The sequence below is a fragment of the Leopardus geoffroyi genome, chromosome A3, assembly GCF_018350155.1.
Source record: "Leopardus geoffroyi isolate Oge1 chromosome A3, O.geoffroyi_Oge1_pat1.0, whole genome shotgun sequence".
Taxonomy (NCBI): domain Eukaryota; kingdom Metazoa; phylum Chordata; class Mammalia; order Carnivora; family Felidae; genus Leopardus; species Leopardus geoffroyi.
The window spans coordinates 109,525,267-109,548,859 of NC_059336.1; the positions used below are offsets into that span (position 1 = coordinate 109,525,267).

The 23,593-nt window shown below is 39.4% G+C and overlaps 1 protein-coding gene and 1 pseudogene across 6 annotated transcripts in view; both read right to left on the reverse strand.

Annotated features, from left to right (window-relative positions):
- RMDN2 (regulator of microtubule dynamics 2) overlaps nt 1–23,593 on the reverse strand; it is a 78,510-nt gene that overhangs the window by 18,261 nt on the left and 36,656 nt on the right. For 4 of the 6 annotated variants that reach the window (XM_045447112.1, XM_045447111.1, XM_045447114.1 and 1 more), the window contains 4 exons: nt 20,454–20,514; nt 14,103–14,178; nt 12,612–12,689; nt 1,159–1,257 (listed from right to left, as the gene is read on the reverse strand). In XM_045447112.1, the coding sequence (XP_045303068.1) occupies nt 1,159–1,257; nt 12,612–12,689; nt 14,103–14,178; nt 20,454–20,514 (314 nt within the window). Of the gene's footprint in view, nt 1–1,158; nt 1,258–12,611; nt 12,690–14,102; nt 14,179–20,453; nt 20,515–20,547; nt 21,202–23,593 lie in introns of those variants that run through there. The other 2 variants (XM_045447110.1, XM_045447113.1) reach the window with 2 other exon arrangements.
- LOC123579759 lies at nt 9,570–11,558 on the reverse strand (annotated as a pseudogene).

The window sequence follows — 23,593 nt, forward strand, 5'->3', positions numbered from 1 at the left end:
TTGTGTGACACTAGAAAAAATTAAGTTCCTGAGGTCTTGATTTCCTTTTTTTAAGTTTTAATTTAATTTAATTTTAATTTAATTTAGAGAGAGAGCGCACAGGTAAGGGAGAGGGGCAGAGAGAGACAGAATCTTAAGCAGGTTCCATGCTCAGTGCAGAGCTCGATGTGGGGCTCGATCCCATGACCCCGGGATCATGACCTGAGCCAAAATCAAGAGCTGGATGCTCAACTGACTGAGCCACCCAGGTGCCCCTTGATTTCCTTTTTATAAAACAAAAAAGATCACATTAAATAAAAAATAAGAAACATCTGGCCCTTGTACTTTTATTCCCTGTACTTTTTCCCACTGGACTCATGCTTAAGCTCAGAACATTTATTTTTTTTCCACAGAGCACAGTAGGTAGGCACTAAGCATTCATTCATAAATGGAAAGAAAGTACAATGAAATGTACTTGTGATCTTAGAATATGTGTTCTCTAAATCCCTTTCAGTTCTACAAAATTGATCCCTAAGATACAACAAAAAAATATGAGAAGGTACAAAATGTTGGACAATACAATTTAGAGTCTGATTTTGTCTATATTGTTACAAATCTGAAATAGGTAGAGGAAAAAGATGAAACATCTTAGTCTCTATAAGATTCTATAACTGGTTCGAGAGAAAGATAAAGGGATTAGCCTACCAGAAAGTTGATTATATGCACACACATATATTACTGTTTAGAGTTTTATTATACATTTTAAGACAGGAATGAAAATACTGGTTTGGTCTGATACCCTAAGAATGTTCTAGAGAACTGTCTGCAACCTGTAGAATGGCTTTTGAAATAACTCTCCCTTTTGGCATCTTTTAGTTCTTTAAGATCAAACTGGTTATATATTAGGCTCATTACGAGAATTTGGAACCAAGTCTAATAATCAGGGCATGAATGCTTTTGCACATACTCACACAACCTGGAGAGCTGCTCTTGGATTTGGTAGTAAGGGCTGTACCTAGGACCTAGGGAATAACTAGCTGCTCTGGGAAGCAGTTTGGACATGCTAAAACTAGGACTCCACCCCAGGCTTCCATTGGAGATCTACATGAAGAACGGTAGGGGGGACTAACGCAGATCATAGCCAGTTCGATACTAAAATAATGGATACACAAAATATACCTTAAGGAAATTTTGCAAAGCTTCTTCTACAGTTGAGGATGGTATTTTTCCAAACAGAGTAGCAGCCATTTTTTTCTCAATCCAGCTCAGTTTCGAGACCTGCAAATATGAAGCAACATCATTCTTAGAGAGTTTTCACTTTTTGAATGAAGAATCTCTCCTCAGTGAGATGTGTGTGTGTGCGTGTGTGTGTGTGTAGGTGTATATGTGTGTGTATGCGTATAATACATAAATATGAACATATTCCTAAATAACATATACGACAGAGATCAACTTAATGATATTAATATTGTACCTTCCCTTTTTTATAATTCTAACAAACTATGAGCTCTAAAAAGCACTGGTTACCAAACCAATTTAAAATACTCATGATGAGGGGCACCTGGGTGGCTCAGTCGGTTAAGCATCTGACTTCAGCTCAGGTCACGATCTCACGGTCTGGGAGTTCGAGCCCCGCATTGGGCTCTGGGCTGATGGCTCAGAGCCTGGAGCCTGCTTCAGATTCTGTGTCTCCCTCTCTCTCTGCCCCTCCCCCATTCATGCTCTGTCTCTCTCTGTCTCAAAAATAAATAAACGTTAAAAAATTAAAAAAATAAAAAATAAAATAAAAAATAAAATAAAATACTCATGATGAGATGTGTGTTCAATCAGAGTCAGGGGTGGGGATGGGGAATAATGCTGATCCTGTTTGTTCATGTGATTCAAGAGTCTGAGATGGCCATACAGTATTTCTTTGCATGGAGTATAGGAGCTACCAGACCCCACCTTTTCTTTCTTACTGCCTACTTCCCGCTGCCAACCTGATCCAGAATACAGCATCACAGAAATGTAAATAGAACAAGGATCCTCAACCAGGGGGAGTGTAGAGCGAGCTCTCAGTATACATATTTACAATCCAGGAGAAAAAATTTTTAACCAATAACCACCAAAATTCAATTTCCTGTTATCATTTATTTTTTGCTTCCTTCCCCCATCATTTTATTTTAATTCCAGCTGAGTTAACATACAGTGTTATGCTAGCTTCAGGTGTACAATATAGTGATTCAACACTTTCATATATCACTCAGTACTCTACGAGATAAGTGTACTCTTAATCCCCTTTACCTATTTCCCCCATCCACCTGCCACTGCCCCTCTGGTAACCATCTGTTCGTTCTCTTAGTCAAGTGTTTGTTTTTTGGTTTGTCTCTTTTCTTATTTCCCTTGTTTGTTTCTTGAATTCCACATATGAGTGAAATCATAAAATATTTGTCTTTCTCTAACTTATTTCACTTAGTGTTAAACCCACTAGATCTGTCATGTTGTTGCAAATGGCAAGATTCCATTCTTTTTATGGCTGAGTAATATTCTACTGTGTATAAATACCACTTCTTCTTTATCTCTTCATGTATCAATGGATACTTAGGTTGCTTCTATAATTTGGCTATTATAAATAATGTTGCAATAAACATAGGGGTGCATGTATTCCTTGGAATTAATGTTTTTGTATCCTTTGGTAAATATCCAGTAGTGTGATTACTGGATCATAGAGTAGTTCTATTTATAATTTTTCAAGGAACCTCCATACTACCTTCCACAGTGTCTGCACCAGTTTGCATTCCCACCAACAGTGCATAAGGGTTCCTATTTCTCTACATCCTCACCAACACTTATTTCTTGTGTTTTTGATTTTAGTCATTCCAATAGATGTGAGGTGATATCTCACTGTGGTTTAGATTTCTATTTCCCTGATGATGAGTGATGTTGAACACTTATTCATGTGTCTGTTGTCCATCTGTATATCTTGTTTGGAGAAATGTCTGTTCATGTCTTCTCATGTTTTAGTTGGATTATTTGTTTTTTGGGTATTGAGTTGTATACGTTCTTTATATATTTTGGATACTAACCCTTTATCAGATATGTTATTGGCAAATATATTCTCCCATTCAGTAGGTTGCCTTTTAGTTTTTTTGGTTGTTTCCTTTGCTGTGTAGAAAATTTTTATTTTGAGGCAGTCCCAATAGTTTATTTTTGTTTCTGTTTCCCTTGCCTCAGGAGAATCATCTAGAAAGATGTTGTTATGGCCAATATCAGAGAAATTACTGCCTGTGCTCTCTTCTAGGATTTTTATGGTTTCAGGGCTCACATTTAGATCTTTATTCCATTTTGACTTTGTGTATGGTGAAAGAAAGTGATCCGGTTTCATGTTGCTGTCCAGTTTTCCCAACACCATTTGTTGAAGAGACTGTCTTTTTCCCATAGCATATTCTTGCCTCCTTTGTCAAAGATCAATTGACCATGTAATTGTGGGTTTACTTCTGGGCTTCCTATTCTGTTCTATTGATTACATGTCTATTTTTGTGCTAGTACAAACTGTTTTGATTGCTACAGCTTTGTAATATAACTTGAAGTCTGGAATTCTGATACTGCCACTTTTGCTTTTCAAGAATGCTTTGGCTATTCAGGGTCTTCTGTGGTTCCATAAAAATTTTAGGATTGTTTGTTCTAGTTCTGTGAAAAATGCTGTTGGTATTTTGATAGGGATTGCATCAAATCTATAGATTGCTTTGGAGAGTAGAGACATTTTGACAATATTTGTTGTTCCAATACATGAGTATGGATGTCTTCCCATTTCTTTGTGTTATCTTCAGTTCTTTTCATTAATGTTTTATAGTTTTCTGAGTACTGGTCTTTCACCTCTTTAAGTTTATTCCTAGGTATTTTATTATTTTTGCTACAATAGTAAATGGGATTCTTTTTTTAATTTTTAAACATTTTATTCATTTTTGAGAGACAGAGTGTGAGTGGGGGAGGGGCAGAGAGAGAGAGAGACACAGAATCTGAAGCAGGCTCCAGGCTCTGAGCTGATGGCACAGAGCCCGACATGGGGCACAAACTCACGGACTGCGAGATCATGCCCTAAACCAAAGTCAGACGTTCAGCCAATTGAGTCACCCAGGTGCCCCGGGATCATTTTCTTAATTTTTCTTTCTGCTGCTTTTAGAAATTCAACAGATTTCTGTACATGGGGATTTCTTATCCTGTGACCTGAATGAATTCATTTATTAGTTCTAGTAGTTTTTCGAGGAATATAGATTCTCCCAACTGCAAATAGTGAAAGTTTTACTTCTTCCCTACCAATTTGAATGCCTTTTATTTCTTCTTCTTCCCCTTCTTCTTCCCCTTCCCCTTCTCCTTCTTTTTGTCTGATTGCTGTGGCTAGGACTTCCAGTACTATGTTAAATAAAAGTGGTGAGAGTGGACATCATTGCATTGTTCCTGACCTTAGGGGAAAAGCTCTCAGTTAGCTGTTTTTCCACATAAGGCCTTTATGATGTTGAGGTATGTTTCCTCTAAACCAACTTTGTTGAACCTGTTTATCATGAATGGATATTTACTCTGTCAAATGCTTTTTCTGCATCTATTGAAATGTTCATATGGTTTTTATCCTTTCTCTTAATAACGTGATGTATCACACTGACTGATTTGCAAACAACGAACCACTCTTGCATGCCAGAAATAAATCCCATTTGATCATGGTAAATGATTTTTTGAATCTATTGTTAGATTTGGTTTGCTATTATTTTGTTGAGGATTTTTGCACGTATGTTCATCAGAGATATTGGCTTGTAGTTATTTTTTGTAGTGTGTCTTTATCTGGTTTTGGAATCAGGGTAATGCTGGCCTATTAGAATGCATTTGGAAGTTTTCCTTCCTCTTCTATTTTTAAGAAAAGTTTGGGGGCGCCTGGGTGGCGCAGTCGGTTAAGCGTCCGACTTCAGCCAGGTCACGATCTCGCGGTCCGTGAGTTCGAGCCCCGCGTCGGGCTCTGGACTGATGGCTCAGAGCCTGGAGCCTGTTTCCGATTCTGTGTCTCCCTCTCTCTCTGCCCCTCCCCCGTTCATGCTCTGTCTCTCTCTGTCCCAAAAATAAATAAACGTTGAAAAAAAAAATTTTTTTTAAAAAAAAAAGAAAAGTTTGACAAGAATAAGTATTAACTCTTCTTTAAATATATGGTAGAATTCACCTGTGAAACCATCTGGACTTTTATTTGTTGGGAGTTTTTTAATTACTATTTAATTTCACTGCTGGTAATCAAACTGCTCAAATCTTGCATTTCTTCCTGTTTCAGTTTTGGTAGGTTATATGGTTTCTAGGAATTTATCTATCTCTTCTAGGTTGTCCAGTTTTCTGGGATAAATTTGCATAATATTCTCTTATAATCCTTTGTATTTCTGTGGGGTCAGTTATTTCGCCTCTTTTGTTTCTATTTGAGTCCTCTTTGTTTTTTTTTTTTTTTGTTTGTTTGTTTTTGATGAGTCTGGCTAGAGGTTTATCAATTTTGTTGCTCTTTTTAAGGAACCCGCTCCTAGTTTCACTGATCTGTCCTTCCTTCCTTCCTTCCTTCCTTCTTTCCTGCCTTCCTGCCTTCCCTTCCTTCCTTCCCTTCTTTTTCTGTATCATTTATTTCTGCTCTAATCTGTATTATTTCCTTCCTTCTGCTGGATTTGGGTTTTGTTTGTTCTTCTTTTTCTAGCTCTTTTAGGTGTCATGTTAGGTTATTTGAGATTTTTCTTGCTTCTTGAGGTAGACCTGTATTGCTATAAACTTCTCTCTTAGAACCACTTTTGCTGGACCCCAAAGATTTTGTATTATTGTGTTTTCATTTTCATTTGCCTCCATGTATTTTTTAATTTCCTCTTTAATTTTTTGGTTGACTCATCCATTGATTAGTAGCATATTATTTAACCTCCATGTATTTGTGTTCTTTCCAGATTTTTTTCTTGCAGTTGATTTCTAGTTTTACAGCGTTGTGGTCAGAAAAGATGCATGGTATGACTTTTTGAATTTGTTGAGACTTGTTTCATGGCCTAACATGTGATCTATTCTGGAGAATGTTCCATGGGCATTTGAAAAGATATACTTATTTTTATTGCTTTTGTGCTTTCTACCCTTCTTACTCTTATTGATGGTTTTTCCTTTCCGCTCACAGAGTCCCCTTTAACATTTCTTATAGGGCTGGTTTAGTAGTCCTGAATTCCTTTAATTTTTGTTTGTCTGGGAAACTCTTTATCTTTCCTTCTATTCCGAATGATAGCCTTGCTGGATAGGGTATTCTTGGCTATAGATTTTTTCTTTTCAGCACTTTGAATATATCATGTCACTCCCTTCTGGCCTGCAAAGTTTCTGTTGAAGAACCTGTCTCTAGCCTTATGGGGTTTCCCTCATATGTAACTGTTTTATTTTCTCTTGCTGCTTTTAAAATTCTTTACCACTGCTTTTTGCCATTTTAATTACTATATGTCTTGGTGTGGACCTCCTTGGGTTGATTTTGTTGGGGGATCTCTGTACCTCCTGGATCTAAATTTCTGTTTCCTTCTCCCAAATCAAGAAGTTTTCGGTCATCGTTTCTTCAAATATTCTGCCCTCTTTTTCCTCTTATTCTTCTTCTGGGATCCCTATAATGCAATTGTTAATTACATTTGATGGAGTCACTGAGTTCCCTAAGTCTATTCTCATCTTGCATAATTTCTTTTCTCTCACTTGCTCAGCTTGATTCCTTTCTATTACTCTCTCTGTCCTCCAGATCACTGATTCGTCCTTCTGTTTCTTCTAGCCTGCTATTTATTCCATCCAGTGCACTTTTAATTTCAATTATTGAGTTCTTCAACTCTGATTGGTTCTTTGCTATTTCTGTGTTAAGGGTCTTGCTGATGTCCTCCACTCTCTTCTCAAGTCCAGTGAGTAGCTTTGTGATCATTACTCTAAATTCTCTATCAGGCATATTACTTATCTATGTTTCCCTTAGGTCTCTTGCTGTCATTTTGTCTTATTGTTTCATCTGGGATATATTCCTCTGTCTCCTCATTTTGCCTAACTCTCTGTGCCTGTTTCTCTGTGTTAGGAAAGTCAGATATATCTCCTGCCCTTGAACAGTGGGCAGGGTGTGTACCCTTAACAAGGTGGTGCTGGTCCCTTTCCACAGGAGATGGGCAGCTCCTGCCAAGACAGGGGCCAGCTGGGCCACTCTGCAAAGCACATGTGGGCAGGGGCACGGTGCTTGCAAGTTGTGTGCATCAGTCCTCTTCTACAGGGGATGCACAGTATTTTTTGCTTCCTTTTAAAAACTTTTCTTTTTTCCCAAATATGAATATTAGAGGTTTATCATAAAAGATTAAAAGGATTCAGAAATGAATACTTAAGAGGGTACTGATACTCTCTCGACCCCATCAAGCGCCTTCCTTCCCAGTATCATCTTCTAGGTTTCTAGTAGCCATTAACCTCTATTAAACAAAATTATTCCCTTGCTTTCCTACATAGTGTTACTTATTGCTCTGTTTATTTTTGCTTTTTTTTTTTTACTTTTAAAAAGTGATACCATGTTGTTTATTTCTTTCTATGACTTATTTTTTTCACTTATTATAGTTTTAAGATCTTATCCAGGTTGCTGAGTGTGACTGAAGTTCTGTCACTTAAATAGCTGTGAAACATTCCATCATTTAAACATATGTCAGTGATTTTTCATCCACTCTTTTGTAAATGGACATTTGGATCTTTTTCATTTTCTTGCTCTTAGGAACAAGGCTGCTGCAGGCATTCTTGTACATGCCTTCCAGAGTACATTTGCAAGACTTTCTCTAGGGTAGGCACCACTGTGGGTCATATGGTAGGCAAGTAATCAGACTTAAAAGATAGTATCCAATTATTTCCAAAGCAGCATGCTCCTACAACAATGCAAAAGTTCCTGTTGCTCCATATCTTTGCAACATCTTACACTGATATTTATAAATTTTATCAAATGAGTAAGAATAAATGGCATCTCCTTGTTGTTTTTTAATTATAATTTCTTATTTCAAGACGTACGTTTCTTAAGTTGTTTTATTTCAAAATTTGAATTTAATTGCATTATGATCAGGAAACCTGTTTGATATCAATCCTTTGAAACTTATTAAGACTTGCTTCATGACCTCATATTGATCAATGTTGTCAACACTCTACATATGCTGGAAAAATGTGTACCCTCCAATGGTACATTATTTTTATATGTGTATTAGATCAAGGTTATTAAACGGGAAGCTCCAATGTTTTACATGCTTAATATGTTTTTTTGCCTTCTTGTTTTATTAATTACCAAGAGCACATGAAAATTTAGCACAGTGCAATATCCTTTCTTCCCTTCTATGTCTTTTTATCTTTCCTTCATATTTTCTATCTCTTTGTTCCCCTGTGCTGCACTCCAGGCAACTTTTTCAGATTTACCTTAAAGTTCACTAATTTTCTCTTTAGTGGTGCCTATCAACTGCTAAATCTTTCTACTGAGTTTTCTTTTAATGTGAAATAATAGACTTTTATACCAAAATTTATCTTATCTTTTTTCTAATCTACCTGGTCAGTTTTGTAGTCTCATGCTCCTCATCCATTCCCCTCTCCCTAATTCATTTTATTTGAAAAAAAGAAAAAAACACACTGTATAAGTAGCTATTTAACATTGTATATTCCACAGTTCCAAGATCTGAAGTCCTTTTAGATCTATTCCTGATTTTGGTTTCTGTTGACTGTCATACTTGATGGCTTATTTCTTTGTATATTCTATTATTTTTGACTGTGACCTCATCATCCTTGGGTTACTCTGCAGTTTTATAAGGCCTGTGTGCATGTATATTCTTCCAGGGAAGATCAACATTAGCTTCTGCCATTTGTTTATGCCATGAAGATCAGGATCCACTTTAAATCAGAATTTCCTTCTTGGGTTTTTGTTTGCTTGTTTGTTTTTATTTTTATTTTTATTTTTTGGAACTTTTAAAGAATTTATTCTATGAAAAAGAGACCAGGTGATGGCCACAGGGATAACAATTGGGGTCCAAAACAGAGAAAAGGTCTTTTTCATCACCAAAATCAAACTCTACTCCTAGTGTCCTTCTCTCAGGGTTTGTGTTGAGTTTTCAGACCCTTAAGCTCTATTAAGAGCCAGCTTTCGGGGCGCCTGGGTGGCGCAGTCGGTTAAGCGTCCGACTTCAGCCAGGTCACGATCTCGCGGTCCATGAGTTCCAGCCCCGCGTCGGGCTCTGGGCTGATGGCTCAGAGCCTGGAGCCTGTTTCCGATTCTGTGTCTCCCTCTCTCTCTGCCCCTCCCCCGTTCATGCTCTGTCTCTCTCTGTCCCCAAAAAAATAAATAAACGTTGGAAAAAAAAAAAAAAAGAGCCAGCTTTCACTACTTTTAGGTAAATTCACCAAAATTCCGTTCTTGTTAAAAATTGTGAATAATAATGGGGCGCTTGGGTGGCTCAGTCGGTTGAGCATCCGACTTTGGCTCAGGTCATGATCTCGTGGTCTGTGAGTGTGAGCCCCGCATCGGGCTCTGTGCTGACAGCTCGGAGCCTAGAGCCTGCTTTGGATTCTGTGTCTCCCTCTCTCTCTGCCCCTCTCCTGCTCATGCTCTGCCTCTCTCTCTCTGTCAAAAATAAACAAACATTAAATTTTTTTTAATTGTGAATAATATTTCTGTGAAAGCTGGTGAGATCAGTCAAACTCAGCTTTTTGGCCGGTTCCATTTTTCTGTTTCTCATCTTAGTATAACTATCATCTGTCCGTACGACACACCCATAAGCAAGGAAAACAAAGACAGAATCCTAGCTTTTAGTTTTTACATTGTCCCCATACTCTCTGAGGGCTAGTAGCCTTCATGAAGCTTCGTGTGGGAGTAGAAGGCTTCTTGATCCGGGAAGGATTTTCCACAGATGCTGCCCAAGCAGCCATCATCCTCCTTGCGTGAGTGACGGATGTGGCTGTCATGGGCAGCGTGGGATGCGAAAGATTTACCAGCGTACTTGCATTTGAAGGGCTTTTCCCGAGTGTTGCCTGATATATGTGCAGAGGATGCTAGAGGCAGTGAACCTCTTTGTGCAATACACACACTGGGATGGTCTGTCTCCAGAGTGGATTCTCGTGTGTTTGTTTAGGCTGGAAGACTGAGAGAAGCATTTCCCACACGTAGAACACTTGTGAGGCTGGTGCTTCTCGTGAACGTGCAGGACAGGGATCCGGAGCTGGTCCCACTTCTCAAAGGATCGTTTGCAGACAGAGCAGGGGAATTTCCTATCACCCTTGTCCACACAAGGGGTGTGCTTGAGGTGCTTATCTCTGTAATATTTGTAGGTAAATACTTTTCCACATCTTTCACACCTGTAGCCTTCTGCAGACTCTTCAGAGAGCCCAGGCACCTGCTTCCTCTGTTCTGTGAGCTAAAGGCTCACGGGAATGTCCAAAAACTTTCCATAGCAGTCTCCATACCACACAAGGAGCTCTCGGTTCTGGCAGATATCCTTGCAGCTCTCGTAAGATATTGCCTTCGACATCGCAACCAGGCTCTGCTCCTTGGGGAAACAGGCACAGTTGACAGAGGACATCCAGTTCCCTGCACCTCCTTTTCCATCTATAAAGTGGCTCAAATGACCATCTTTGACAGTCTCGCACATCAGAGAAATTGTCTCCATAGGTCTTGACTTCACTGGCATTGACCACTTTACCTTGAAAAGGTCCAAACCTGACTCCTTTGGCAACAAGGCTACTGCAGAATGCACCAAAAATGCCACACTTCACCAAACATCGTCTGCTTGAGGCAGAGACCTTCTGGTAGTTGAAGGAGTCTTTACCCAGAGTTCGACAAAGAGAAGCAGATCCAGAGCTGTCTGTGGGGACCAGGAACCCGGAGAGACGACTTCCCTTGCTGGTTCAGGAGTTTGGAGCCCTCCTCAGACCGCTTGCTGGGGGAGCAAGATAATAACTGGGAGGCCTCCACCTCCTCAGGTCACCGGGAAGCGTTCGCAGCCGGAGGCGGCATGAAAATTTCAGGTCCACGGCATTGGCCACTGTCGCGTCGGCCACCAGTACGGCCCAAGCCTTCACTGGTGGCGCCTGTATACTCGTGGCTGCTGTTGAGGAAGTGGGGCACCTCTCTGGGGAGCTGGGGAACTGGGTACCGCGCTGGCGGCTGGCTGTACCAGGGCGGATCGTAGAGCTGCTCCCTCCACAGGGCCAGGTTGGAGCTCAGCAAGGGAGGCGCGGACCGCACTGGAAGGCAAAGGGGGGCATAGCGTGGGATTGCAGGCACGGCAGCCTCCAGCTGCGGGAAAAGTTGGACATCTTCCCCCGCAGCGGTTAGCGTGTTCCCATAGCAGCCACAGGCCGGGAAAGGTGTGCAGGAGGCGTCCAGGTCTTGGGGGCGTCCTGGGCCGCCCTAGGTGGGTCGCACATCTTGCCCTTGGATCCGGCCTCACCTGGCGGCCGCAGAGCCATCCCGGGGCACAGCGCGGGTCGGGTCTTCCGGAGGGCCACCACGCAACCAGCACCTCCAGTGCCCTGAGGGTGGCGGGGGCTCCGCACTGGTAGACTGCAGGCTGGTATTTGTTTTTAACAGTCATTTATTTTTGAGAGACAGGGAGAGACAGAGCGTGAGCAGAGGAGGGGCAGAGAAAGAAAGAGACACAGAATCCAAAGCAGGCTCCAGGCTCTGAGCCGTCAGCCGTTCGACACGGGGCTCGAACCCACAGACCATGAGATCATAACCTGAGCCACCCGGGCGCCCCTCCTTCTTGGGTTTTTTAAGCCTAAACAAATAATGTACATTCAAGCCCCAGACTCGTGTGAGGTCGGGTTGGTGGGTTTTAAGCCTTTGGAGTCTTGTACCTTCATGAAGACTCAGATTCTTAATACCAAAAACTGGCGTAATAAAAACTGCTTACAGGGCTGTTTTAAGGATTAAAGGAGATAAGAAATATAAAGTATAAACTGCACATTTGATACATAGCAGGTGTTCAACAAAAAAGCCTCCTTTTCCATTCCTAATCTTCAAACCTCAACTAACAAGCTTCCTCTTTTGCTTATGCTAATCTTCTCATTCAGAAATAGCATTTCTCTTAAGCATAATTTTTTCATGCATCCCTGAAAACGTATTTTCACATTATGTTAATTTTCTATAAACTAATGTCACTTAACACACCAGGGCTTAGACTCGCCAGCTGCCTTTATTTATTCCTATATATTTCATGTCCTTTTCTAAATTCAGGTCTTTCAAGGCAAGAACAGTAGGCACATAAATGCTCAAGACACTCTGTTAAGTGACAAAGTCCTCTCACGAAACAAAGAGTAGGACACCAACACAGGGCACACGCAGGTAGGTGGCTGATCGCCAATTGAGAGAGCACAAAGGAGACGGTGTGATTGTTGTTAGGGGAAATGGAGAGGTGCTAAGTGGAAAAGTACAGACATCTATGTATACATATAAAACCACATGCCATATGTAACATGGTATATAAACCAATCAATCATAAACTCATAAAACACGTACTGATTTTATCATTTTCCCTACAGCAGGCACCTGGTGAGACAACTAAAGAAAGAATAAGTCACTAAAAATATATCACGTAATCAAAGTATATTGAGATAAGAATTATGGATAAAAACATTCGGCTTACAGTATAACAGTATCTTCCTTTGAGGTAATACAAAAAAGGTTCTTCGGGTAAAAACTGGATTGCTTTATCCAGATGCTCCTAAAAGAAAAGTCCAAAACAAATACCATCTCTCAGGGTTCAGGTGGTGTTGAATGCAGCTGTGCTGAAATTCAAAGGGGCTTTACGGTGTTGTTTAGTCCCCCTCCTTAATCCCTACCATTAACATAAGAAGTCATACCAATAATTCAATTATAAGAAATGATTGCTCACAACTAGAACCTGACTGTGATGATGATTTCATTAAGCTATGGATAATTTAAAGCCAACGTCACTATAAAAAGTAGAAAACCTCCAAGTGACACTTTTGTCTGCCCATGACTTGCCTAGCTAATACTGATTCAGCAGCATGCTTGCAAGTTTCAAATGATTAGGATATAATGGAAGACAGAATAGCAGAACTGGGTTGTGGAGGAAGCTATTCCCCTGACATTATTAAAATGGGTATAGGGAGCTGGAAAACAAAGAAACTTCTTAGCTCATTTATCGAGCTATCAAAGCTACAGGCACATTACAAACGATTTACACGTATATTACTTATTTTATTCATTTATCACGGTATGTTGAAGTCCTAGATTGGATCCTACTCCCCCCACCAAATCAATATGCAAGTATTTTATTCATTTATCATTGTAAGTTTAAGTCCCAGATTGGATTCTATTCCTTCCACCAAGTCAATATGCAAGTAATGTTAACTAATTAGTCCCAATCACGTTTCTGATGTTGGTGAACTCATCACCAAAAGACTAATCCTGTCTTTGAAAAAGTAATACTCATCTACTATGTAAGTTCTTTCAAGATCTAGAATAATAATCTTCAATCACTCAAATAGGTTTCATTTTTTTGGCACAGTACTATTTAAAGACTGTCACTTCATTTAGATAAAAAAGATAGGGACACCTGAGTGGCTCACGCAGTTAAGCATCTGACTCTTGATTTTGACTCAGGTCATGATCTCACAGTTCGTGTGCTGGAGCCCCACCTTGGACTCTTTGCTGACAGTGTGGAGCCTGCTTGGGATTCTCTCTCTCCCTCTCGCTCTGCCCCTCTCCCCTTCTCGCACATGCTCTCTCTCTCTCTCAAAATAAATATATAAACACTGAAAAAATAAAATAAAAATTAAAAAGATAAACTTCTTGAGATTGAGATTAATTTGGGTTTTATAACTTTTTTTTGAAAGATAGTGTGAGAAAGAGAGAGAGAGAGCATGAGCAGGGGAGGGGCAGAGGGAGAGGGAGAGAAAGAATCTGAAGCAGGCCCCACACCCAGCATGGAGCCTGTCATGGGCTCAATTCCATGACCAATAGATCATGACCTGAGCCAAAATCAAGAGTTAGACGCTTAAGTGACTGAGCCACCCACACACCGTGAGAGATCCATTTATTAAATAATTTGATTTATGCCTTTTAATGGAACACAGAGCTACATTAAAATATCTTTAATATCAAGAAATACCTTGAAGCGATGTCCATAGTTGATTTTATTTTGTAAGCCCTCAAACTCGGACACATAGCCACACAAGACTGCATACCTGAAAAGGATAAAAACAGTGGATAGTGTGTGAACTTTTTAATCAAATATACCAAATAAACATTTTAAGAATATCTCTAAAGTGTTCATTAATATTTGATGAAAGTATTCAGATAGATACAAGGGCCCTAAAAATAATAAATACTTGACATTAACATGAGGCTGGTTTCCTCAGCTATTACTGAGGATACTCACACCATCTACCTCATATGTGTGCCACAAGGGCAAGATACCCAAAACGTGTAATTGCTTAGAATACTACGTGGCACACAGTGAGTTTCAAGAAATATTAGCTGCTTCTGTCACCATCATCAGCATCAAAGTCACAAAGAGGCTCTCAGAAAAAGTCTAGTCATAACAGTGATAAATTGAAAAAATATATTGTGTCATCATATCCCTGTTCTTCCTTAATAGAATTAAAAATAAAAATGTCGGGGCGCCTGGGTGGCGCAGTCGGTTAAGCGTCCGACTTCAGCCAGGTCACGATCTCGCGGTCCGTGAGTTCGAGCCCCGCGTCGGGCTCTGGGCTGATGGCTCAGAGCCTGGAGCCTGTTTCCGATTCTGTGTCTCCCTCTCTCTCTGCCCCTCCCCCGTTCATACTCTGTCTCTCTCTGTCCCAAAAATAAATAAACGTTGAAAAAAAAAAAATTAAAAAAAAAAAATAAAAATGTCACGGCCTCCCTTGATATCATTTGAAAACAAAAATAAGTATCATGACTAAAACAAACAAAGTCAAAGGTAATTTGACTTTTTTTTAAGTTTATTTATGTATTTTGGGGGGGGCGTGTAGGGGCACTTTTTTTTTAAGTTTATTTATGTATTTTGGGGGGGGGGCGTGTAGGGGCAGAGAGACAGGGAGAAAGAGAATCCCAAGCAGGCTCTGCACTGTCAGCATAGACCCCAACACAGGGCTCGAACTCACAGACCATGAGATCATGACCTGAGCTGACATCAAGGGTCAGATGCTCAACCCACTGAGCCACCCAGGCATCTCCACTTTTCTTTTTCTTGAAATTTTTAAAAAAATTTGTTTATTTATTTTGAGAAAGAGAGAGAGAAAGAGAGTGAAAGTAGGGGGAGGGGCAGAGAGAGAGGAGAGACAGAATCCTAAGCAGGCTCTGGACTATCAGCACAGAGGCTGACGTGGGGCTCAATGACAAAAACCGTGAGATCATGACCTGAGCCAAAATCAAGAGGTGGACACTCAACCATCTGAGCCACCTAGACGCCCCATGAATACGCTTTTCCAAAAAATTCCCCATGACCTTCAATCCTTCCTTGGAAACACTGCATACTAGAATATGGCATCCCATGAATTGTTTATGTTTACTTTTTTTTTCCCCACTGGGAATACAAAAGTTACATCAATAATGATTTGAAATAAGTTGGGTGCAATATTTGTTTAGCAATTTGCTCACTCCAAAACCTGGGGATATATTACTTTTCATATTCAGAGGGTTTCTGTCTGTGCAAAATATTCATTTACCTAAATCTTTCAAGAGTACGTATTAATTGTTACTTGCATTATCATAACTGAAATGAAAGATGTAACTTTGGGTATTTATCTTGATCATTTCTGTGGATAAGCATAACTTTCAAGTACAAAAATGAAGTGAACAATTTTCTTAATTTGGAATAGTGAGACCATTCCTGAGCACAAAAGATCCCACAATTCGCGCAACTTATGACAAACAATAAAATGGTCACTTTTCAGTTATGACTTTTTTGACCTCTTAATTTTCAGTTTCTATACAATCAACCAAATCTGCAACAGTAGAAACAAGAATGATGACTAAATCAACCTATCAAAAGTGACCTGAGAACTTAACCAGATTAGGAGATGTTACTATTCACAAGTTCTACCATCACATTGCCTGACACATACCTCTTACCACCCCCCAGAGATTGAGTTTGTAGGAATAGATTACTGGACTCGTGAGCTCCCCTGGAAAACCGTTACTGTCACCTCCGGTCTGACCATGTTCTTCTGAAATTCTCTCTGTCGTTCTGCTTTATCATTCCTCCCAAGGAGTTCCAGAAAGTGGAGCAAAATTCCACACAGCTACATCCCCAAATTCCCCCATTTCTGTTGTGGGCATTATTTGTATTTAAAACCTTAGGTCACTTTATTTAAAAAAATAAGCTTTATGGGGCGCCTGGGTGGCGCAGTCGGTTAAGCGTCCGACTTCAGCCAGGTCACGATCTCGCGGTCCGTGAGTTTGAGCCCCGCGTCAGGCTCTGGACTGATGGCTCAGAGCCTGGAGCCTGTTTCCGATTCTGTGTCTCCCTCTCTCTCTGCCCCTGCCCCGTTCATGCTCTGTCTCTCTCTGTCCCAAAAATAAATAAACGTTGAAAAAAAAATTTTTTTTTAAAATAAGCTTTTATTTATTAAAAAATTTTTTTTAATGTTTCTTTAATTTTGAGAGAGAGAGAGAGAGAGAGAGCAAGGGGTAGAGAGAGAGGGAGACACGGAATCCAAAGCAGGCTCCAGGTTCTGAGCTGTCAGCACAGAGCCTGATGTGGGACTCGAACTCACGAACTGTGAGATCACAACCTAAACCAAAAGTCTGACACTTAATCGACTGAACCACCCAGGTGCCTCAATAAGCTTTTATTTTAAAATAGCTTGAAATTTATAGAAAAGTTGCAAAGATGGTAGAGAGAGTTCCCATATACCCATACTCAGTTTTCTCTACTGTATACATCTTACGTTACTACAGTACATTTATCACAACTGTACTAACACTGTCAGACAAGATTGATATGTAATTTTTGCAATGTACCAAAATTAATATATTATTATTAACTAAACTCCCCACGTTATCCAAATTTTCATGTTTTCCCCTAAATTAAATTTTGACACTTTTCTTTCCATCCCTCTTTCCACATTTATCTCTATTCATTCACATATATGAAAATCTTTTGTTTCTAATGTGAAAGTCTTTTGAATTACTCTTGTCACCCATCATACACTCTGTTCCTCATAATTTTGTGTTACTTGCAACTTTTATTACATACTTATTCTATCTTCATCCACTGACAAAATTATGGAACACACTAGTGTCTAAGATACAGACGTGGAATCCTGGAATCGTCTCCATGTTGATAGTGATGTTGCCAACAGTTATTCTGTTGAACAACTGGCTTAAACCCTTCTCTCGATATGGGTAACCCAGAAGCCTGCCCACATTTCTATATCTTGTCCACAAGAATGTGGTAAGTAAACTGACCTCACTGCCTTGCTTAAATTCACATATACTAGTTCAATTTCCCTACTCTCTACACTGGCAGAAAAATTAAAAAAACAAATCAGGTCACATTTTTAGAAAAATCTGTTGGATCTATATGAACTTTCTCAACCAGAGATTTATAGAACGAAACATTTGTACTGGAAGCAAAAGAAAAGAATCTGTGTTCACTGATCTAGGATCAATCATCTATTTTCTGAACATCAGCATCAGGTTGATGTAATGCACACCTCGAGGCATTAATAGTGCTGTCTCAGCACATTCTCTCCAACTGACTCTGAGCGAGGAGAAAAAGGAAAAACAAAAACTATGACTTATGAATACCATTGCATGAAACACGCACATTTCCCTTATAATAATCTGTCCTACAGTCTTACGCATTTCACAATCTGTTTTGAAGTTTTTTTCTTTACAGTCTAAAATATTATTTATCTTTCTAGATATCATAAATTCAAAGTTCACCTGACTACTTTTTTCCCAAAGGATCATCATTTCTTTTCTTTTCTGGCAATCAGTTCCACCTATGTCTGTCTGTGTGTGTGTGTGTGTGTGTGTGTGTGTGTGCGCGCGTGTGTGTTGTTGTTGTTGTTCTTGTATATTGTTCATCTTTAAAAATGCAATTTAAAATCTTATTTCACAAACCATCTCATGTTGATGGGAACGCTGAAGACTGTTAATTCACAATATGGTCTTTTGCCTCCATCTAGAGGTCATTCTCACCATACATGCTTTGACAAAAATTCTGTAGTTTCTTGGCATTGATATGGAATATATCTTTAATAAGTGACAAACATTCCTGTGTCAACAACTACTAAAATAACTCCATTACTCTCCCTGCGGTACTTCTGATTCAGCACAAATGCTATCTATGCCGTGAGAAGGCAGAGGAAGAATAACGTAATAGAATACCGAGTATATACGAATAAAAGATCTGGTGTTTGCTTTTCTACTTACTGTGTGACCCTTGCTCACTAACAACCTATCCCCCCCCACACCCCCCCCATACACTACCTTGCTCACCCTAACCCCTAAAACGGAAACAGGTTGTTCTGTAAATCACGTGCTGTAAGTCATGTGGATACAATTTGTGAACAGTAGAGCACAACAAATATGTAAGATATTATTTGTAATTACGGTCAAGCCTATGGGGCTGACAAACTACAAAGCCACAGCGACTTTACTCTCTTGATCCTAGAAGTATTTTGGGCTGGTTCAACAAAAACAACATTTTTGTGGACAGCTTTATGAAGACTTAAAGTTTTGAAGCTTTTGGGAAGAAATGAAGATGGAAAACAAGTCTTAAGATGCTATTTGTTTTTCAATCCCCTCAATGTGAATCCTTTCTGATCATTATTCCTGAAGATTGCATCTTGCATTTCAAACTGAAGCTTATAAGCCATCACATAGTCCTTTCAGTCATGGATGTGCAAAGTTGTGCTGCAGGGCCAGGTAGCAAACATTTTAGGCTTCGGGTCAGAGAGTCAAGGTTGCAACTACTGAACTTCACAGCTGTGCACAAATGCACGGACGGGGCTGTGAGCCAGTAAAACTATTTATAAAAATAGGCGGTTGGCCTGGCCAAAGTTTGTCATTTATGACAAACTTATGGGGGGAGGAGCAGATCAGAGTTAAGAGGAGGGCTTGGGTCCTTTTTCTGCCTCTAAATCTGGCCGATTAGCTTCCAAACACTCCCAATATCAGGGGACATGAAGAGAGTGTGGCTTGATCAGTACAAATTCATTATAGTTACCACTAAAAGTGGAAAAAGGAAGTACTTTAAGGCATACATATGTTAATTTATTAATATTAATGTGCAAATTAGATGAGAAGGTAAATTTGGTTATAGAAATAATACCCTCATACATTGGGAAAATGACCCGAAAGATATGTACCAAGACGCTAACTGCAAAAGTACCTTTCTCCTGGCGGGAGGTGGAGGAGTGAGGGCTCCTGTGGATAGAACTGTTCTGGGGACTGTGGCTTCCACAGTCCTGTGGCTTTCCCCTCGTGGAGGGGGCCGGGGCAAGCTTGCACCTCGTCTTAGGCAAAGTGAGAGCAGGTCAAAAGATCTATTTTTATTTTGGCCTGTGTCCCTCCAGGGACATAGAAAATGTCCTTGACTCCTAACCAGAGAGGCTTGAAGAGGACAGTGTGAGTGGAGCTCCCCCTGCTGGTGGCAGAGTAAATAAACAGGTTTGCACTTGAGAGTTGGTGGAGTGAAACCAATTCCCTGTGGGGCAAATGCAGACCCGCAGAAAGGGAGCCATTTCTGCCTCAAAGTGCTCCAGGAGAATAAAATAATTCCGAAGACGGGTGGATTTCTGGAAACCGAGGTCTGAGAGAAGGGTCATACATAAATTTATTACTGTTATCTTTCTAGCACCTGAACTACCTGTATTGCCGCAAGGAACTAAAAAATGTTGTAAAAATGCAACTAGAAAGTGTTAATTAAAAACAATATATGTCTTCTTATTTGTGTTTTATAATTCTAAACAAAGGATCCAAAATAAAACATATTCAAGAATATATTTGTTTCCCCAAGGGTAGTCAGTTACACCCATCCAACGAATTAAATTCCCTTTGTTTGAGCTTTCTTATATTATACACGACTTCTCTTTGACCTGTAGTATTAGTATACACAAGGCATTAAGGTATAAAAAATGAGCGCTATGCTTTTATCCTGTGAGGCATTCTTTCCACATTTCATTTAGAAGCATGACATCACTTTAATATTTGTTTTCAAATAAAATGTTAAATCACACTTAATTAGAATTTATCATGTTCGAAGGGGCGGCGCTTGGTAGATTCACTTATGAAATCTTCGATGGGAGTTTACCTTGAATATATTTAAAATATACATATTGTAAAATACATGAGACTAAGAATAGTTACTCTGCTATCTATTAAATATATTTTTCAGTGAATGTGACTGACAGGTTAAAGGGTCAATAGTATCTTAAAAATCGATCGTAACTTATATAGAGGCATGTGAGAATTCTAAAAGACTGCGCAAGTTCTATGTACTTACCACAGATGACAATGCCCATTCATGGGCGCTCTAGTAATAGCTTTTTCCCCCAATGTCTTCCCTGAAAGAAAAATGTACTTGCATTTAGTACCTTCACATGAGTCGGTGGGGGGGTGGGGGGTAGATTACTGAATTAAGTCAGTGGTTCCTAAAATATGCTCCTAAGACCAGAAGCATCACTTACAGAAAAGCAGATTTTTGGCTAAAAGAGAGACTTACCCTATAACAAAGTCTGGGGCTCAGCAATCTGTTTTAACTAGCCTGTAGAGATTCTGATGAATGCTCAGGTTTTAAGCTCACTGGACTAAGCGATGTAACCAAGTGCAAGAAAAGTCATCCAATCATTATTTAAAAGCATTAATAAAAATCGTTCTATAATTGACCGACATTTACTGTATGCCTTCTGAGTGTCGTATCATAATCTCTGGGAATAAAAAGTCAAATTAAGACACAATTTTTGACTTCCAAGGGCTCACATTTCAGTAGAAAGCAGGTATATAAGCAAACAAATTGCGTGTAAAAACCAAAAATGAGATGAAAAACAGAGAGAGCATGTTAGAGAACAGAGTGTTGAGATGTAGAGAGAACTCCATCCAAAGGGAAGGCTTCCCAGAGAAGTGCTTACCTAATCGTGCACAAAAACGAACAGGCTCAACACATAAATCACCCTGCCAAATCATTCCACTTAGTTTTAGAAGTAACTTTTCGTAATGTCATAATTACTTTGGATAGAGGTTTGTCTAGCGGCCTGAAAAACCAAAATGCTTGCAATGAAACTGGACAACATTCTGAAAATCCTTCTCCAAAAGGGGCTGCTTTGTTTTATACCATCTCCCTTTACCCTGCTCCATTTTGTTGTTGCTGTTGCCTTGAAGAGAATATCCAGGGATCTGCAAAATGCTCTTCTAAGTAAGTGGATGATGTAATCTTTAAAAATAAGGATCCTTAATTCTAAAACCATTCTGTTAATTTGTTAAGGTGGGACACTTCTATATTTTATAGCTCTATCCATTAAGGGAAATATCTCATGTATAAATCTACCTAAAGTGGAAAAAATTAAAAAGTGAAGTGTTTTAATACTGACATTACATTGTAGACCTATATTCAAAGAGTGATTTTTAAATAAACAATTGAAAAACATAGCTTTAAAGGTACAAACGTTAAAAATGAAATCAGCATTTAGCTACTTTGCCAAATGAACAAAAATAGCTTTTAATGTACAACCACCAGCCTAAAATAGAGGAGAGTCCATAACCCTGAGAATACAAAAGGAAGCTGGGTCGGTCATATGCAGGCTGGTTTTGCAGCCTCATTTCTGTAGCTGAAGTCTGAAAGGAAAGCTGTTTCACTTACAAAATGGTACTTTGTGATCTATTTGAGGCACATGTATCGATCACTTAATTCTGGAAATTATAATAATAATGTTCCTTTAGATATAAGATTCATAGTTTACTTGGAATACAAATTATGATCAGAGTACTTATAAGACACACTGTGTAAGGCTATACCCCATCCTGAGTTTTATGAAGGAATTCTGTGCTCTCCAGTGATCAAATCATGCCTTGGGGTAACAATTTTAAATATGCTATTATGGGGAAAACCAGTCAGCACTTCCTCCTCCCGCACACTGAGTTCCAGTGTCCCCCAACGCTGGTCTCAGCTCTAGCACACTGTCATCACCTTTCCTAAGCACTCACTACCCGAACACTGAAGTATATTGGGCTCTCCATGTTGATCTATCTAGCAAGTTCCTTAGCATGGCACCAACTTAATCACATTTACCTCCCTCCTCTCTTCCTTCTCTCCCTCCCTCTACCCCTCATTTTAACATCACTCCCGGACACAGTAATTTCAAATAAATATTTCCTAAATGGATAGAAAAAAAAAGAATTATTTTTAATATATTTCAATATGTGAATGAGTAGAATACATTGTAGGCTTTTACTCATTTGTCTTGACACTATAAAGGTTTCTCATTTTTTAAGATACATCCTATTCCAATCTCCATTTTTGTCCCCAGATTTCTTCCCGCCTATTTCTTTTTCCATTTTTACCACCTCTTCCATGAACTCAATTAAACTTCTACTCCGTTTAAAAATAGAGATTCCAAGTGATTTCACCTAAGTGAAACTCTTACTTTCACAGTAAAGACTTCCCTGCATCAACCCCCAGCCGCTGCCATCATATCCTTTCTGTGATTACTCTTTTAACACCTTGCATTCTCCACTACTCACAATGTATTTCTGTTTGTTTCTTTATAATATATGGTTGTTTCAGTGATACTGCTCCCCCACCCCAAAGCTATAAGCTTGTCTACAGTCTGAGAAGATGTGATTTTGCTCTCATTTCTACCTCCTATCACACACAGGACGACCCCTGATGCCCAGGGTAGGGCAGGAGCTTACAGGCAATAAAAAGTCTTTCCTACTTTAGCAGTTTACATAGCTAGACTGTGATTTTCTCAGGAGATATGAAAATAAATCAGTTTTTTCTCTTTGGTTAAATTTTTATTTACCCTAGAGTTAACAAACCTCTTCTCTAGAATTCGATTTTGTGTATGGCCTGCAAGATGGATCACTACAGAAAAACTGCCCCACAAAGCTGATGATGAATAATGTGGCAAGGAAATCTACAAGTGGAAGGAATATAAGTACAAGGAGTTTGGAAATATTTCCTTCTTGGAAATAAAAAAGACAGGGAACTACCGTGGAATGAGATGTGTAGTATCATTATTTTCGTGCTGTTTCTTCCTCATGCTAACTTAAAGAAAGAAAGCTTGGAGAAGAGAAAGTTTAGAATAAAAGAAGAAATTAAAGAAGTCTGATGTCAGATTATTGCCCCGAAGCTCAGAGAATTGGCAGCTAGCGGGCTTTTTGCAAGAAAGAGTTTTGACATTAAGTGACAGAAATAGATATGTATAAAAGCTTTGACATTCTGGCTGTTACTATGTTGTTATACGCTGTTGTTACTAGGGAAAATTTCAAAAAATATGCATAAAATGGTAGAGGACAGTATCATGAACCATCATGTACCGGATCAGTCAGCTTAAACAATGATCAACTCAAGACTAATCTTATTTTATTGAGATAAATTTTGAAAAAAAACAAACAAACAGGGGCTCCTGGGTGGCTCAGTCGGTT